This window comes from Oncorhynchus gorbuscha, linkage group LG21, assembly GCF_021184085.1.
Source record: "Oncorhynchus gorbuscha isolate QuinsamMale2020 ecotype Even-year linkage group LG21, OgorEven_v1.0, whole genome shotgun sequence".
Taxonomy (NCBI): domain Eukaryota; kingdom Metazoa; phylum Chordata; class Actinopteri; order Salmoniformes; family Salmonidae; genus Oncorhynchus; species Oncorhynchus gorbuscha.
Genome location: NC_060193.1, coordinates 17,680,826 through 17,700,393, shown reverse-complemented (window position 1 = coordinate 17,700,393; position 19,568 = coordinate 17,680,826). Strand labels below are relative to the sequence as shown.

The window sequence follows — 19,568 nt, the reverse complement described above, 5'->3', positions numbered from 1 at the left end:
AATCCCCATTGACTGAGGATGAGGGGTCTCCATTATGTAGGTTGGTGGAAATCCCCATTGACTGAGGATGAGGGGTCTCCATTATGTAGGTTGGTGGAAATCCCCATTGACTGAGGATGAGGGGACTCTATTATGTAGGTTGGTGGAAATATCTATTGACTGAGGATGAGGGGTCTCCATTATGTAGGTTGGTGGAAATCCCCATTGACTGAGGATGAGGGGTCTCCATTATGTAGGTTGGTGGAAATCCCCATTGACTGAGGATGAGGGGTCTCCATTATGTAGGTTGGTGGAAATCCCCATTGACTGAGGATGAGGGGTCTCCATTATGTAGGTTGGTGGAAATCCCCATTGACTGAGGATGAGGGGTATCCATTATGTAGGTTGGTGGAAATCCCCATTGACTGAGGATGAGGGGTATCCATTATGTAGGTTGGTGGAAATCCCCATTGACTGAGGAAATCCCCATTGACTGAGGATGTATCCATTATGTAGGTTGGTATCTCCATTATGTAGGTTGGTGGAAATCCCCATTCTGAGGATGAGGGTATCCATTATGTAGGTTGGTGGAAATCCCCATTGACTGAGGATGAGGGGGTTGTAGGTTGGTGGTGAGGGAAATCCCCATTGACTGAGGATGAGGGGTATCCATTATGTAGGTTGGTGGAAATCCCCATTGACTGAGGATGAGGGGTATCCATTATGTAGGTTGGTGGAAATCCCCATTGACTGAGGATGAGGGGTATCCATTATGTAGGTTGGTGGAAATCCCCATTGACTGAGGATGAGGGGTATCCATTATGTAGGTTGGTGGAAATCCCCATTGACTGAGGATGAGGGGTATCCATTATGTAGGTTGGTGGAAATCCCCATTGACCCCAGGTTGGTGGAAATCCCCATTGACTGAGGATGAGGGGTATCCATTATGTAGGTTGGTGGAAATCCCCATTGACTGAGGATGAGGGGTATCCATTATGTAGGTTGGTGGAAATCCCCATTGACTGAGGATGAGGGATCTCCATTATGTAGATGTGTAAAGATGATGTATTCATCAATCTGACTCCATTATTAAGTGAATGCTACAGACCCATAGTCGTATCCAGTGGGGACAGCAGCGGTTGCGATCCACTCAGAATACTATGAATACTATGAATACTATGAATACTATGAATACTATGCACGTGTCCAGGTTTACCGTTATATAATTATTAAGAGGTTAAGGGACAAAGAGCTAATATCTTTCAGCCAGTGTCCTAGCATTAAATGGCTAAGTTAACCTTAGCTCAGAGATGCACAGTTAGAGATTGAGCATATATGCTATGTATATTGTGAATAACATTTACCATTACACATTTCACCAAATAATAATTCAAGGAATATTAGTCAGAAATGTGAAGACTGCGGTTCCTATCCGTTTAAAAGTAATCTGATTCACCGCAGTTACGCAATAAGAATACAATTAACAAATGGTACACAGCAGAAATCTTCACGATAAAAAGAATACAACATATGAGAAGCATAGACAGATTCACAACTATGACATACAAGCGTACATCAGGAGATTGGTTTACCAATGACTCCATGATCAACTTTTTAAACCAGCTTTCATTCTTCCAGTAGCGGCAACTACTGTCTCTGCTCTGTCTCTCCTCTGTCTCTGTCTCTGTCTCTCCTCTGTCTCTCGTCTGTCTCTGTCTCTGTCTCTGTCTCTGTCTCTGTCTCTGTCTCTGTCTCTGTCTCTGTCTCTCCTCTGTCTCTGTCTCTGTCTCTGTCTCTGTCTCTGTCTCTGTCTCTGTCTCTGTCTCTGTCTCTGTCTCTGTCTCTGTCTCTGTCTCTCCTTTGTCTCTGTCTCTGTCTCTGTCTCTGTCTCTGTCTCTGTCTCTCCTTTGTCTCTGTCTCTGTCTCTGTCTCTGACTCTGACTCTGTCTCTGTCTCTCCTCTGTTGTCTGTCTCTCCTTTGTCTCTGTCTCTGTCTCTGTCTCTGTCTCTGTCTCTGTCTCTGTCTCTGTCTCTGTCTCTGTCTCTGTCTCTGTCTCTGTCTCTGTCTCTGACTCTGACTCTGTCTCTGTCTGTCTCGTCTCTGTCTCTGTCTCTGTCTCTGTCTCTGTCTCTGTCTCTGTCTCTGTCTCTGTCTCTGTCTCTGTCTCTGTCTCTGTCTCTGTCTGTCTCTGTCTCTCCTCTGTCTCTGTCTCTCCTCTGTCTCTGTCTCTCCTGTCTGTCTCTGTCTCTGTCTCTCCTCTGTCTCTGTCTCTCCTCTGTCTCTGTCTCTCCTGTCTCTCCCAGTATGTCCTATCTTCTAATTAACATCACTTTGTGTGGCCCAAAACATTCAAACAAAAGGCATACAACTTCACACACCATCTCTATTCTAAACGCCACACCTCAACAACACTGTATGATAAAAGCTGACCCCCGTGTCGCTCCTCTTTGTAAATCCATAGCACTTACAGTACAATAAAACATATACAAATTCATAGCTCCTTATGAACTGTTGAAACAATCCAAACATGACAATTGAATTCATACAGTAACATTCATTTAGTCGATTCAAGTTTCATCAGTCAGATAGTCCCTGATAAGGTGTGTTTGACCTCTGCGGTAGCCCACAGATGGTCTGCCTTCCAAACAATATCATAAATGGTGATTGAGTCATCACGCTGTGCTCCCACGCTAGTCAGTCGCCCTCTCTCATTCTTCCAAGAAACAGGGAGGGATCTGTGCAGTGGGTAACGTGATATGCTGGTCTTTCTGTGAATTTTTGGATCATGATACTGTGTCAAGTCCACAGTTTTTTTTTCTATAACTCTTTTTACTATACAGAAGTGAATCAACTTGTAACATAACAATATTATAATTGCAGAAACTCAACATGTACATTTATATAGGATCCCACCCCTGCATGTTTTCTCCTTTTCTGTCTGCGTGACCTGCTTACTGCACATTGACCATGGATCCTTACTATCGTCTTCTGTAGTTTTCCATCACTTCCTCTCCTCTTCTCTCCTCTGTCTCTGTCTCTGTCTCTCCTCTGTCTCTGTCTCTCCTCTGTCTCTCCCCTGTCTCTCCTCTGTCTCTCCTCTGTCTCTGTCTCTCCACTGTCTCTGTCTCTCCTCTGTCTCTGTCTCTCCTCTGTATCTGTCTCTCCTCTGTCTCTGTCTCTCCTCTGTCTCTGTCTCTCCTCTGTCTCTGTCTCTCCTCTGTCTCTCCTCTGTCTCTCCTCTGTCTCTGTCTCTCCTCTGTCTCTCCTCTGTCTCTGTCTCTCCTCTGTCTCTCCTCCCTGTCTCTGTCTCTCCTCTGTCTCTGTCTCTCCCTCTGTCTCTCTGTATCTGTGTCTCTGTCTCTCCTCTGTCTCTGTCTCTCCTCTCTCTCCTCTGTCTCTGTCTCTCCTCTGTCTCTGTCTCCCCTGTCTCTCCTCTGACTCTCCTCTGTCTCTGTCTCTCTCTCTGTCTCTGTCTCTGTCTCTCCTCTGTCTCTGTCTCTCCTCTGTCTCTGTCTCTCCTCTGTCTCTGTCTCTCCTCTGTCTCTGCCTCTCCTCTGTCTCTGTCTCTCCTCTGTCTCTGTCTCACCTCTGTCTCTGTCTCTCCTCTGTCTCTGTCTCTGTCTCTCCTCTGTCTCTGTCTCTCCTCTGTCTCTGTCTCTCCTCTGTCTCTCCGCTGCCTTTCCTCTGTCTCTGTCTCTCCTCTGTCTCTGTCTCTGTCTCTGTCTCTGTCTCTCCTCTGTCTCTGTCTCTCCTATGTCTCTGTCTCACCTCTGTCTCTGTCTCTCCTCTGTCTCTGTCCTCTGTCTCTGTCTCTGTCTCTGTCTCTGTCTCTGTCTCTGTCTCTGTCTCTGTCTCTGTCTCTGTCTCTGTCTCTGTCTCTCCTCTGTCTCTGTCTCTGTCTCTGTCTCTCTGTCTCTGTCTCTGTCTCTGTCTCTCCTCTGTCTCTGTCTCTCCTCTGTCTCTGTCTCTCTCTGTCTCTGTCTCTGTCTCTGTCTCTGTCTCTGTCTCTGTCTCTGTCTCTGTCTCTGTCTCTGTCTCTGTCTCTGTCTCTGTCTCTGTCTCTGTCTCTGTCTCTGTCTCTCCTCTGTCTCTGTCTCTCCTCTGTCTCTGTCTCTCTTCTGTCTCTCCTCTGTCTCTGTCTCTGTCTCTGTCTCTGTCTCTGTCTCTGTCTCTGTCTCTGTCTCTGTCTCTGTCTCTGTCTCTGTCTCTGTCTCTGTCTCTGTCTCTGTCTCTGTCTCTGTCTCTGTCTCTCCTCTGTCTCTCCTCTGTCTCTGTCTCTGTCTCTGTCTCTGTCTCTGTCTATGTCTATGTCTATGTCTCTGTCTCTACTCTGTCTCTGTCTCTACTCTGTCTCTGTCTCTGTCTCTGTCTCTGTCTCTGTCTCTGTCTCTGTCTCTGTCTCTGTCTCTGTCTCTGTCTCTGTCTCTGTCTCTGTCTCTGTCTCTGTCTCTGTGGGCTGCTTGTGTTACACTTGATGAATGGGCTCCATTAAGCAGATTGTGGCGGGCATGTTTGTGACTAATTCTGGGTTTACAGCTGCTATGGAAACCATTTGCAAGGTGTTTACACTGTGTTTTCATTCTCCCCCAACTTGCTTGATTCTGTTGTTGTACTGTTGGTATACAGTACCTTGTTGTTTCTTTGTATGGTGTGTAGAGGTAGATATATTTGCATGTCTGTCTGGCTCTAGCTTGTCCAACACTTTGATGTATTCTCATTGGTTGGATTGGCTTTCTAGGCCTTACAAGGAAAATGAACACACACTCTGTTGAGTCACACTCTTCAACATGTCGACACGTCTCTGCATGGCATTTCTTTGAAGACTTGACACAGCTGCAATGCCTACTTTGTACGACAACCCATTCAATGTGTTATTTGCTGATACTGATTTGATTTGAGATGATATTATCCAAACATGACTTCTCTGGCAACACCTCCCATCATCCCTAGGAGGAAAGTTATTCTATTCATGTTTTATTGTTTAAAAGCAGAGACCGACTTCTTACCATCAAAAGTTTTAGAGACACGTGTGATAACATGTACATAACATAGGTCTCTAAATGAGTTGGAAGTAACCAGAGGGGCTGTCCGTCCGTTTTGGCACAGGGGTGTCCTGCGGCCCCCCTCTCCACGTGGCCAACGGGGTGGTGCGGGGGGCGGTGTTCCAGTTCGGGGACGTGGCCGTGTACTCGTGTTTCGGAGGGTATGCCGTAGAGGGCCACGGCAGGAGTGTGTGTCTGGAAAACAGGACCTGGACCCCCCCTCCCGTCTGCAGAGGTAGAGAGACTGCACCCCTACTGCGACCTAAAAGGAGGGCATCCTGTCTACTCCTGACACCTTGCGTGCCCTCCCCTCCGCTTCACCAGTCCCTTGTGCTGTACACATTCCCTACTCTGCCCGTACACACTTCCCACTTTACTTGTACATACTATACAGATCGTAGGGTTGCCTAGGGATGCCTGTCTCTATGGCACCGTCTGTTGGGTGGCTATGTTTGAACCATGTCTGAACCATGTTTGAACCATGTCTATAAAGAAATGCAGTTTTTTCGAATGCTGTCTTTATCCCAGTGCATGAAGTTGCATGGTCAAGGCCAATCACGGCACGACTACCAGTATCATTATCTCTTTTCTATTTAAACAGTACTAGCTATCTTAACTGAACGCTTTCTCTTCTATGGAGCCTCTCTACACGTCAGATGGGGACTGTTTGGAGGATGTCTCAGTACTTTGGCTTCAATCAGGTGTGTGTGTCTTCCTGTTCTCTCCAGCGGTGTGTTGGCTGCAGTGCCTGAACGGAGGGGTGTGTCACAGACCCAACACCTGTTCCTGTCCTGAGGGGTGGATGGGTAGACTGTGTGAGGAACGTAAGTATTGTCAATTACTCAATCAACCAATCACATTTATTTTGGATGGATGGGCAGACTTGAGGAGTGTGTGTGTGTGTGTGTGTGTGTGTGTGTGTGTGTGTGTGTGTGTGTGTGTGTGTGTGTGTGTGTGTGTGTGTGTGTGTGTGTGTGTGTGTGTGTGTGTGTGTGTGTGTGTGTGTGTGTGTGTGTGTGTGTGTGTGTGTGTGTGTGTGTGTGTGTGTGTGTGTGTGTGTGTGAGAGAGAGATTTTTTATCTTTATTTCACTTTTGTATTTTATCTACTTCACTTGCTTTGGCAATGTTAACACATGTTTCCCATGCCAATAAAGCCCCTTCAATTGAATTGAAATGAATTGAGATCTCAGTCCCTCCTCTCATCACAAATAAAGAGTCAGTCAGCGAAAGTGGATCCACACTGCAGCCAGGAACAGGCACACACTGTTTCACTGACTGTGGAGGAATGTACTCAGCTAGCTTTACACAGCCAGAGTAGAATAGTATGTACTCACATTAGATCGTCTAAAATCACAGAGACACATAAGGAAAATATTTCCCCATCTGTCTGAAAATGTTCACAGACATTTTGTGTACTCCGTCTTCAGGGTTGGGTAGATTACTTTCTAAATGTAATCTGTTACTAGTTACCTGTCCAAAATTGTCATCAGTAAAGTAACTTTTGGATTACCCAAACTCAGTAATGTAATCTGATTACATGCAGTTACTTTTAGATTAAGGCATTAGAAGAAGACAAAAATGTATGTTACCAGTTCAACGACATCTATTGCAGGATAAATCAATGTTAAAGTTTATATAACTGTCCATATATGGATGTTACATTTTATTTTATGGGTTGGTTATGCAGGCTTCTTCTAACCTATCGCTCTCTAATACATATAATATTATGATAAAATGATATCTTTACATTAAAAACCAGTCTATCAGAATTCCAGTCATTCCAATAAATGTTATACCCTTTGATCTTCAAGAATAGGGCTTGGAAATATGGAAGTATAGACTAGCCAAAATGTTTTACCTGAGCATAACCCCAAAATAAAGGACTTATTAGCCAGCCTTATGATTTTGTTGTTATGGAGGACCGATTGGGCTCATTGATTCCAGTTGAAAAATAAATGCTGCGCTCACTGAATGGCCTGCTTTCAGCACAACTGAAAAATGAATGTCCTATACTGCATTTGCTATATGCCTATTGTTTACCTTTTTGTTGGTGACACTTTGATATCTTGATAATATGCAGCTGTCTAAAGAGACAATCCACAGATGAAACAATAACACAATGTCACCACGCCTCTGTTTTGGTAAAAAGCTGAGGGATGGGCCTGGAGAAATGTAACCACTCTCAGATTAATAGACAGCGCTACGGATGCAAGGACTGACCATCTATGACATAAACAGGATTGTTTTAACCGTGTTATGAGGCTAAACAATGTTTGTTTACATTTACAATGTTTACAAACATAGGAGAAAAACAAGTTTATATTTTGGGTTCTCATGGAGTGTGACAGTTGAACTGAGCATGAGGCATTTATAAGTTATATTCTTCAAGTATCAATGTATATATATCATTTATAAGTACAAAAAATGGATGTAGCAACTACAGATTGCCCCTTTAAAAGTGTGTGAGTTTGAGCATGTGTCCATTAGGCATGTGGATTTATTTTATCAGCATGAATTAGATTGAGCAATAAAAGCCTCACTTTTATTCTGTAGGCTGGGATCTGCACTCTGCAGCTGTTGCAAGAGCGGATTTTCCCTGGCTGTCCACTGGTTTCAGAAACAATGATTGATTAGCACCTTAAACTTCTCGAATTCAACCATTATTGGGTTCAAATACACATTTAGATTTGTGAACCACCATCCACAAACAACCACAACCAGTAAGGAGCAGATAGCTAAATGAGAGAGCAGCAGTGTGATTCACATCAATGCGCTATGTAGGTATCAATAATAAGGGATATCCGTATCACCGTAGACTACAACACTACTGTCATCCTTACCTCCAAGCGTTTATTCAAGTTGGATGATCTTTGGATGCCGACAGCAGTCGCACCATTGGAACACACATCTTGGACTGTAGCCTACAAAAGTTTATTCCTGCTCTTTCCCCGGGATCCATCAACAAATTGGTGTGTCATCATAGTGGTCTCTGACTTGTGGTCAGACTCGCTCAGGTGGAACAAACTTAAAATTGTCCCTTTTTTCAATGTTGATTTCAATGTCATTGAGAAAACAGAGAAGTGCCAAAGATGTTTTTGATTACAATATTTTTGCTGGTAACGTAACGGATTTCAGTTACCTTTTTTTTGTAATCCCTTACATGTAACGGATTACATGTAGTCTGTTACTCCCCAACCCTGTCTGTCTTCCCCAGTGAGAGAGGTTGAGCCTGAAACCCTATTCACACAGTAGAGAGATTGAGCCTGAAACCCTATTCACACAGTAGAGAGGTTGAGCCTGGAACCCTATTCACACAGTAGAGAGGTTGAGCCTGAAACCCTATTCACACAGTAGAGAGGTTGAGCCTGAAACCCTATTCACACAGTAGAGAGGTTGAGCCTGGAACCCTATTCACACAGTAGAGAGGTTGAGCCTGAAACCCTATTCACACAGTAGAGAGGTTGAGCCTGGAACCCTATTCACACAGTAGAGAGGTTGAGCACTAGAGAGGTTGAACCCTATTCACACAGTAGAGAGGTTGAGCCTGAAACCCTATTCACACAGTAGAGAGGTTGAGCCTGAAACCCTATTCACACAGTAGAGAGGTTGAGCCTGAAACCCTATTCACACAGTAGAGAGGTTGAGCCTGAAACCCTATTCACACAGTAGAGAGGTTGAGCCTGAAACCCTATTCACACAGTAGAGAGGTTGAGCCTGAAACCCTATTCACACAGTAGAGAGGTTGAGCCTGGAACCCTATTCACACAGTAGAGAGGTTGAGCCTGAAACCCTATTCACACAGTAGAGAGGTTGAGCCTGAAACCCTATTCACACAGTAGAGAGGTTGAGCCTGAAACCCTATTCACACAGTAGAGAGGTTGAGCCTGAAACCCTATTCACACAGTAGAGAGGTTGAGAAACCCTATTCACACAGTAGAGAGGTTGAGCCTGGAACCCTATTCACACAGTAGAGAGCCTGAAACCCTATTCACACAGTAGAGAGGTTGAGCCTGAAACCCTATTCACACAGTAGAGAGGTTGAGCCTGAAACCCTATTCACACAGTAGAGAGGTTGAGCCTGAAACCCTATTCACACAGTAGAGAGGTTGAGCCTGAAACCCTATTCACACAGTAGAGAGGTTGAGCCTGAACCCTATTCACACAGTAGAGAGGTTGAGCCTGAAACTATTCCTATTGAGCCTGAAACCCTACACAGTAGAGAGGTTGAGCCTGAAACCCTATTCACACAGTAGAGAGGTTGAGCCTGAAACCCTATTCACACAGTAGAGAGGTTGAGCCTGAAACCCTATTCACACAGTAGAGAGGTTGAGCCTGGAACCCTATTCACACAGTAGAGAGGTTGAGCCTGAAACCCTATTCACACAGTAGAGAGAGGTTGAGCCTGGAACCCTATTCACACAGTAGAGAGGTTGAGTTTGATACAGTGCGTTCGGAAAGTATTCAGACCACTTGACATGTTCCACATTTTGTGACGTTGCAGCCTTATTCAAAAATGGATTTTAAAAAAACATTCTCAATCTACAAATAATATCCCATAATGCCAAAGAAAAAAAACTTCAACATCACATGTATATAAGTATTCAGACCCTTTACTCAGTACTTTGTTGAAGCACCTTTAGCAGCAATTACAGCCTCGAGTCTTCTTGGCTATGACGATACAAGCTTGGCACACCTGTATTTGGAGAGTTTCTCCCATTCTTCTATGCAGATTCTCTCAAGCTCTGTCAGGTTGGATGGGGAGCGTCGCTGCACAGCTATTTTCAGGTCTCTACAAAGATGTTAGATCGGGTTCACGTTCGGGCTCTGGCTGGGCCACTCAAGGACATTCAGAGACTTGTCCCGAAGCCACTCCTGTGTTGTCTTGGCTGTGTGCTTACGGTTGTTGTCCTGTTCTAGGTGAACCTTCACCCCAGTCTAAGGTCCTGAGTGCTCTCGAGCAGGTTTTCATCTCTATGTACTTTGCTCTGTTCATCTTTCCCTCGATCCTAACTAGTCTCCCAGTCCTTACCGCTGAATAACATCCCCACAGCATGATGCTGCCTTTGTTTCATCAGACCAGAGAATCTTGTTTCTCATGGTCTGACAGTCCTTTGGCAAACTCCAAGAGGGCTGTCATGTGTATTTTACTGAGGAGTGGCTTCCATCTGGCCACTCTACCATAAAGGCCTGGTCGGTGGAGTGATGCAGAGATGGTTGTCCTTCTGGAAGGTTCTCCCATCTCCACATAGGAACTCTAGAGCTCTATCAGAGTGGCCATCAGGTTCCTGGTCACCTCCCTGACCATGCCCTTCTCCCCCGATTGCTCGGTTTGGCCGGGCGGCCAGCTTTAGGAGTCTTGATGGTTCCAAACTTCTTCCATGTAAGAATGATGGAGGCCACTGTGTTCTTGGGGACGTTTAATGCTGCTGACATTTTTTGGTATCTTTTCCCCAGATCTGTGCCTCGACACAATCCTGTCTCGGAGCTCTACGGACAATTATTTCGACCTCATGGCTTGGTTTTTGCTCTGACATGCACTGTCAACTGTGGGACCTTATATAGATGGGTGTGTGCCTTTCCAAATCATGTTCAATCAATTGAATTTACCACAGGTGGACTTAAATCAAGTTATAGAAACATCTCAAGGATGATCAAAGATGCACCTGAACTCAATTTCGAGTCTCATAGCAAAGGGTCTGAATAGTTATATAAATAAGGCATTTATTTTTTATACATTTGCAAAAATGTCTACCAAACCGGTTTTCACCATGTCATAATGGGGTACTGTGTGTAGATTGACGAGGAAAGGTTTTTATGTAATCCATTTTAGAATAAGGCTTTAACGTAACAAAATGTGGAAAAAGGGAAGAGGTCTAAATTATTTCCGAATGCACTGTACACAGCAGAGTAGGACACTATATTAGAGAATTAGGGTGCCATGTTGGATGGAGCCAGAGAGAAAGCTACTCTTTGACCACCGCTTCCTACCCACAACACACACAGCTTGCCTGTGTTGAATGACCCCAGAGGTTTAGTCCGTGTGGTGAAACACACAATTGTTGATGACTCATCGTGTGGTGATGGCTTCCAGTTTATGTTTGTGTCTCTCCTCCAATCAAATCACAGCTATCTGCATCCTGCCGTGTCTGAACGGCGGGCGGTGCGCGGCACCCTACCAGTGCGAGTGTCCCACGGGCTGGACAGGGACGCGCTGTCACAGTGGTAAGTATGTGAGAGTGTGTCACAGCGGTGGGTGTGTATGTGTTGTCTTCATTTTGTCGGTGAGGAGTGTGTGTGTGTGTGTTTGTTTGTTTCACAGTGGTGAGTGAGTGTGTGGTTCAGTGAGTGTGTGTGTGGTTCAGTCAGTGTGTGTGTGGTTCAGTGAGTGTGTGTGTGTGTGCGTTTGTCTGTTTCACAGTGGTGAGTGAGTGTGTGTGTGTGTGTGTGTGTGTGTGTGTGTGTGTGTGTGTGTGTGTGTGTGTGTGTGTGTGTGTGTGTGTGTGTGTGTGTGTGTGTGTGTGTGTGTGTGTGTGTGTGTGTGTGTGTGTGTGTGTGTGTGTGTGTGTGTGTGTGTGTGTGTGTGTGTGTGTGTGCGTGCGTTTGTTTGTTTCACAGTGGTGAGTGAGTGTGTGTGTGGTTCAGTGAGTGTGTGTGAGGAGCTCATTGATGTGAGACACAGATGTATCCTTAATGTATTACCTCCTGAGAGGGTTTCCACTTGGTGACTACAATATAAGCAGACTTACCTACAGTAGGGGCCTTAGCTTGTGTGGGATGTTGAATGGGACTTCTGTAAGGAATATATTATCGTGTGGCCTCTAGGGAGATGGGAGATGGGGACGTCACCAGGTTGTCACTGATGAAAGCAGTGGAGCAAAAAGCATTAAATGAAGCTTTGGAAATAGGATTTTAAAAATGAAGCTGCAGATATTTTAGGAAGTTATCTTACTGTGAGCTGTCCCAAAACTACTTCAGTTACCGGATAACTTTGAGTTTTCTTAAAACACTTTTTCTTAAAAGAAGTAATAGGAGTTTTTTCCCCCCACACCTCATAGTTAGGATGTAGCTGCTTAGAATGAATACAGTATTGTGTTCTAGGCTGGTGATGATTTGTCAGACTACAGAGCATTGAAGCTGTAAAACCGAGAATAACAACAAAATCAGAAGACATTGCAGCCCGTTACTCCCACTGACCTTAGTCAATAGTGCCTGATAAATTATAGGGCAACAATGTTATTGAGAGCAGTAGCAACATATTTGCAGTTCTCCATGCTAACGTTATATTTCAGAAAAACACTGCAGTAGAAAGGATTATCTACGCATAACGAGCAGCTCATTTTATAGACCCAAGATGCTACACCACAGAACAATCTGAAAATCGTCTCTTGGCAAGTCCATCCCACTCATTATCTCAGCCAATCATGGCTAGTGGGAAGGTTCTTGTCTTTCTCTTTGGCTAAACCAAATAGGCTCATAATTTAACAACTTTATTCGTATTTACAGATGGCATAAACGTTTGGTATTAAGTCACATGAAAGTTCACATGTTCGAGAAGGCATTTCTGCCAAAAAACGCATTTTGAAAAAAAAAACGATGTTCAACTGGCTCTCCTGTGAAGTCGTGACGTGTGACAACTGCATAGTTTCCTGAATCGAGTCACATATGGACAGGAGTGCAGGGGGAATTGTTTAAGTGACATCAGGGAGAGAATGAATGATCCAAGGTACTTATCCATCCATTCCTGTGTCAGCGTGCGTCATACTGTAGACTACTGTTGCCGTAGTAATGCACGTCTGTGACAACCGAGCGCTTGCAGTGACAGGCAAGTCCAAAGTCCAAAGCAACCCCTACTATCATCGTAGAAGCATGGACTGAAACATGACCCTTTCCTATAGACAGACTACCTCTTGGATTGTTAGGCATACTGTTCAATTCAATTCCATACAACTTTATTAATCCCCGAAGGGCAGTTAGAAGGGCCTCGTCAGTGCGTGGCGACAACATGATGTCTACTGTACAGTATGCCAGTGTGCTTTTGTTGACTCAGTAATACTGAAACAAAGGCACTACCTTTCTTCTCTTTTTCTGTTCAATCATTTTTTTCTTTCTCTGTTCAGTCATGTCCTGTTTGAACTAAATGTTTGTCTGCATTTCAGGAGAATATGGATGTGGAAAACACCGTTTTGATAGTGTTTCCCTAGAAAAAGGGTGAGACCAAGTTATTCTGCCCAGAGGGAAGACCACATTGCCAGTTCGCCTGAGTAACCAAGGGTTCTACCAGGAAACATCTGTTATTATGAGGAAGTCCTGTAGATGAGATTCTGAACCTTACTGAAAGTGTGGGTGTGTCCACACCTTCTCCCTGTTACTCATTTAGTCAAAGGCAGGGGTGCAACTTTCACGTTCTGAAATTGCATTTTTGTCCCCACCCAGTTTTATAATTGGAAAGTGACACAAAACGAGGCAACAGTGTGCTTTAGGACCATACAGACGCCTCCGAGCGGTCGGGTAGGCTGTCTGGAGTAAAAATATAATTATGTCCCAACCACTTCTAAAACCAAAGTTGCTCTCCTGGTCAAAGGCAATAACTGCCTCAGCCTTAGGATAGTTCTTGGTCAGGTGCATGCAAAGCTGATAGAGTGTGTATGTGGTGTGTGTGTGTATACATTTATGTGTATATACATATGTGTTGAATGGTTTAAGGTTTTATTGACAGTATGTGTTTTCACAGCGGTTTGCTCGTCGTCCTGTCTGAACGGTGGGAGGTGCATCAGGCCTAACAGGTGTCACTGCAGTCTAGGGTGGAGCGGGCACGACTGCTCTAGGTGACAAACCACACACACACACACACACACACACACACACACACACACACACACACACACACACACACACACACACACACACACACACACACACACACACACACACACACACACACACACACACACACACTACCAGAGAAACCAGTACTACCAGACCACCAGGTACTACCAGACCACTCTGTACTACCAAACCACTCTGTACTACCAGACCACCAGGTACTACCAGACCAGTCTGTACTACCAGACCACCAGGTACTACCAGACCACTCTGTACTACCAGACCACCAGGTACTACCAGACCACCAGGTACTACCAGACCAGTCTGTACTACCAGACCACTCTGTACTACCAGACCACTCTGTACTACCAGACCACTCTGTACTACCAGACCACAAGGTACTACCAGACCACTCTGTACTACCAGACCACTCTGTACTACCAGACCACTCTGTACTACCAGACCACCAGGTACTACCAGACCACTCTGTACTACCAGACCACTCTGTACTACCAGACCACTCTGTACTACCAGACCACCAGGTACTACCAGACCACTCTGTACTACCAGACCAATCTGTACTACCAGACCACTCTGTACTACCAGACCACTCTGTACTACCAGACCACTCTGTACTACCAGACCACCAGGTACTACCAGACCACTCTGTACTACCAGACCACTCTGTACTACCAGACCACAAGGTACTACCAGACCACTCTGTACTACCAGACCACCAGGTACTACCAGACCACTCTGTACTACCAGACCACTCTGTACTACCAGACCACAAGGTACTACCAGACCACTCTGTACTACCAGACCACAAGGTACTACCAGACCACTCTGTACTACCAGACCACCAGGTAACTACCAGACCACTTTGTACTACCAGACCACTCTGTACTACCAGACCACAAGGTACTACCAGACCACTCTGTACTACCAGACCACTCTGTACTACCAGACCACCAGGTACTACCAGACCACTCTGTACTACCAGACCACTCTGTACTACCAGACCACCAGGTACTACCAGACCACCAGGTACTACCAGACCACTCTGTACTACCAGACCACTCTGTACTACCAGACCACCAGGTACTACCAGACCACTCTGTACTACCAGACCACTCTGTACTACCAGACCACCAGGTACTACCAGACCACTCTGTACTACCAGACCACCAGGTACTACCAGACCACTCTGTACTACCAGACCACTCTGTACTACCAGACCACCAGGTACTACCAGACCACTCTGTACTACCAGACCACTCTGTACTACCAGACCACCAGGTACTACCAGACTGCATAGCACTGCTTGATCACACACAGATCAAATTATGTCAGGAATGGCAAATCATAACATTAATAATGCTCATAAGGAAATCATTATCTCTCCTCTCTTCCCCTTATCCTGAATGAGGCCTAGTTTGTGTCTGTGTCATCATTTGAAGGAAACCCTAGTACAGCAATACAATGTGACCTACTATACAATCTCTCTGTAATGTGAGGCACACTCACCAGACCTAGGCACAAAAAATATTTGAAATAATTGAAAATACTTTACCGGCAGTGCTTGATTGAGCATTCCTGGCATAATCAACAAATAGAATAGTCGCAAAACTGCAAACCCGCCCATGGCACTATTGGCAGGCTAGAGCAGACACTCAAAGTATGTTGTAAGGTTTCATGTCGTATTTGAACCCAGGTCTGTGTCTCAGCTCAGCTCAGCTCTCTGTCTGTTGGAGTTGGGCCAAGGTATGGCTGGACAGAGAGGTTGAGTACTAACTGGGCCACATACGGTGCATTCTGAAAGTATTCAGACCTCTTCCATTTTTTCACATTTTGATACTTTACAGCCTTATTCTAAAATGGATTAAATAAAATAAAAATCCTCATTATCAACCTATAATGACAATAACCTATAATGACAAAGCGGACACAGGTTTTAAGATTTTTTTTAGCAAATTTCATACAAATAAAAAACAGAACCTTATTTACACAAGTATTCAGACCCTTTGCTATGAGACTCGGAATTGAGCTCAGGTGCATCCTGTTTCCACTGATCATCTTTGAGATGTTTTTACAAATATATTTTAGCATTTTCCAATTAAGAACATTCAAAATAAAAGTGAAAAGATATTAGACAACGATACGACAAAGAGACAGTAACAGACGAGTGTAACAAACAAAAAAATAATAATTATATATACAAACATAAAATAAGAATAATAACGAGACATTGGATCACCTGCCATAGGCTACATATTATACATTACGTGTGAAACATTATCCAACTTGATTGGAGTCCACCTGTCGTAAATTAAGTTGATTTGACATGATTTGGAAAGGCACACACCTGCCTGTATACAGTAAGGTCCCACAGTTGACAGTGCATGTCAGAGCAAACACCAAGTCATGAGGTCGAAGGAATTGTCGGTAGACCTCTGAGACAAAATTGTGTCGAGGCACCGATATAGGGAAGGGTAACAAAACATTTCTGCAGCATTGAAGGTTCCCAAGAACACAGTGGCCTCCATCATTCTTAAATGGAAGAAGTCTGGAATCACCACGACTCTTCTTAGAGCTGTCCGCCCGGCCAAACTGAGCAATCGGTGGAGAAGAGCCTTGATCAGGGAGGTGACCAAGAACCCGATGGTCACTGATAGAGCTCCAGAGTTCCTCTGTGCAAATGGGAGAACCTTCCAGAAGGACAACCATCTCTGCAGCACTCCACCAATCAGGCCTTCATGGTAGAGTGGGCACACGGAAGCCACTCCTGAGTAAAAGGCACATGACAGCCCGCTTGGAGTTTGCCAAAAGACACCTAAAGGACTCAGTCCATTAGAAACAAGATTCTCTGGTCTGATAAAACCAAGATTGAACTCTTTGGCCTGAATTCCAAGCGTCACTTCTAGAGGAAACCTGGCACCATCCCTACGGTGAAGCATGGTGGTGGCAGCATCATGCTGTGGGGATGTTTTTCAGTGGCAGAGACTGGGAGACAAGTCAGGATCGAGGGAAGGATAAAACGGAGCAGAGTACAGAGAGATCCTTTATGAAAACCTGCTCCAGAGCGCTCATGACCTCAGACATGAGCGAAGGTTAACATTCCAACAGGACAACGACCCGAAGCACACAGGCAAGACAATGCAGGAGTGGCTTCGGGACAAGTCTCTAAATGTCCTTGCCCGGACTTGAACCCGATCAATCATATCTAGAGAGACCTGAAAGTGGCTGTGCAGCAACGTTTCAACCAACCTGACAGAGCTTCAGAGGATCTGCAGAGAAGAATGGGAGAAACTCCCCAAATACAGGTGTACCAAGCTTGTAGCGTCATACCCAAGAAGACTCAAGGCTGTAACAGCTGCCAAAGGTGCTTCAACAAAGTACTGAGTAAAGGGTCTGAATACTTATGTAAATGTGATATTTCAGTTTATGTTTTATTTTATTTTATCATTATTGGGTATTGTGTGTAGATTGATGAGGGGAAATACAAATTGAATACATTTTAGAATAAGACTTATGTGGAAAAGGTTAAAGGGTCTGAATACTTTCCGAATGCACTGTATCTAATTAAATGGGAAGATGTACAGTATCTGGCTGACGTGCCACTCTAACAGAGAAAGCTACTCTGACTGAACATCTAGGTAAAGATAGTGTCAGAAATGTTTTTTTCCAGGTGAAAACTCTAATTCCAATGTACTGCTAAACTCAAGGCTGACAAATACAACTGAATGAGAAAACCTCTCTCTCACTTCTGATTGGACTCTGCAGAAAACCATTTGGCTATGAGCCACACTGCAGGGCTATCCATCCGTTGTGATGACATTATTATAATTTTTTATTTTTTTGCCTACTCTCTCACTGGGAAAACAGCCAACTGGGCTTGTTGAAACCCCAACAGTCAGGTGAAAACAGGCAGGCCCCGAGTAGTTTATAACTACGGGACTAATGGCAATGTTTTCTACATTTAAAATATCGAGCCACAAATAAAAGGTTTTGAAAATGACAAATGATTTAGTCTAATAGTCTTTTTCATTTTCTCTCAACTTTACAGGAAAAGGAAAACAGGATATTTTAATATTTAAGACCATTCAACGTGAAAGAAGATTTCGCTCTCCGTGAAGGGAATTTTGTGTAATTATTTCATAAATGTAAACCATGAATTCTGTCCTCCACCCCTCCCAGGGAAACAAAAACAGACACATTTTGTAAAATAAAGCTGTATTTTTTTCATATAGAAAATGAACAGTATTAAATATGCTGCTATACTGGTATGATGTAAAAACGTTGTGATTGTCCAATGTATATGTGTAAACTATCCTCACGTTTTTATTAAAGCATAAAATACAACTGAATCGGTTCCATTCACTCCAACTGCATCTTCCTCAATGTTTTCCAGAGCCAAGCCTATGTGAGCAAGTGAATGACATCAGATTGCTATATCCTATGATTAGCTGATATGTTAAACACCTAAGTGTTGGCGAGATCTGGCAGGCGTCTGCATTGTAGTTGGGCTGGAACGCCACTAGTACCTCATCTCTGCTGTTGGGTGTGACGCTAAAGCATGTCAGGTGCCGGCAGTGGGTCTCTCCATGCCTTTACTATAGTTCCCTAGAATCAGTGTACCAGCAGCAAACCACCCTGCAACCCACTGCTGGCTCGCTTCTGGAGCTAAGCAAGGTTGATCAGGGTTGGTCCCTGGATGGGAGACCAGATGCTGCTGGAAGTGGTGTTGGAGGGCCAGGAGGAGGAACCCTTTCCTCTGGTCTAAAAAAATATCAGTGTTTGAGGACATTGATTGGGGACATTGCCTTGTGTAGGGTGCCGTCTTTTGGATGGGATGTTAAAATTGTGTCCTGACTCTCTGTGGTCACTAAAGATCCCATGGCACTTATTGTAAGAGTAGGGGTGTTAACCCTGGTATCCTGATTAAATTCCTAGTCTGGCTCATATACCATTGTTGTCACCTAATCATCCCCAACTTCTTAAAGCACTATGAATATTTTATTTAACCTACTAAGTTGACAGAACAGATCCTAATTTACAGCAAGGCAGTGCCTTGATCATCCTCTAGGTCATTGCTGTAAATTAGGATGTGTTCTGTCAATTTACCGGGTTAAATAAAATATTCATAGTGCTTTAAGATGGATGTTGCTTTAGATGGAGTTTTAGGGCTCTATTCAATCAGATCTGCATAGAGGTTGTTTTGGCGTGGAACTGCATTAGAGCTGCAAAATCTACATGAGGTTCCTGGCATTATACCTAATGGGGACATTGCCATTGGCTGCACAGCGTCACATTAAGTGAAATCCAAATGCAGCCTTGTTTACAAATTCAAACACTGCAATGTGAGATGTAGGCTAATTTACACCTCAATGAGGATGATAAATCCTAATTTCACTTACTATGTGCATAATTTCTGTACAGCCTACGCTCTTTCATTCTGAAAGTCTAACACGACTGGGATGGGTGTGGCGTCGTGACAAGGACTAAGACGGCTCCAATGCAGTTACACCTCAGACGCCAGCTATGCAGGCGTCGGCTATCGCTTGATCTGAATCTAGGCCTTTAAGCACTCTCCCTTTACTGTAGTTACTACATGATGCTTTAGAATGTATAGCATCTTAGACTACACATTTCTAAGCTATATTTTCGTACCTACTAAATCTAGATAAACATTAGGCTATAAAAACACAACATGCAAATGGGA

The 19,568-nt window shown here is 44.3% G+C and overlaps 1 protein-coding gene across 3 annotated transcripts in view; it reads left to right on the top strand.

Moving 5' to 3' along the window:
• The window catches only part of LOC124007728 (sushi, von Willebrand factor type A, EGF and pentraxin domain-containing protein 1-like), a 214,113-nt gene extending 195,900 nt beyond the window's left edge, over window positions 1-18,213 (top strand). For 2 of the 3 annotated variants that reach the window (XM_046318455.1, XM_046318457.1), the window contains 5 exons: window positions 5,087-5,257; window positions 5,751-5,846; window positions 11,150-11,245; window positions 13,755-13,848; window positions 17,913-18,213. In XM_046318455.1, the coding sequence (XP_046174411.1) occupies window positions 5,087-5,257; window positions 5,751-5,846; window positions 11,150-11,245; window positions 13,755-13,848; window positions 17,913-17,943 (488 nt within the window). In that variant the 3' untranslated portion in view covers window positions 17,944-18,213. The remainder of the gene's footprint in view (window positions 1-5,086; window positions 5,258-5,750; window positions 5,847-11,149; window positions 11,246-13,754; window positions 13,849-17,912) is intronic. The other variant, XM_046318456.1, reaches the window with a different exon arrangement.
• The last annotated feature ends 1,355 nt before the right edge of the window (window positions 18,214-19,568 follow it).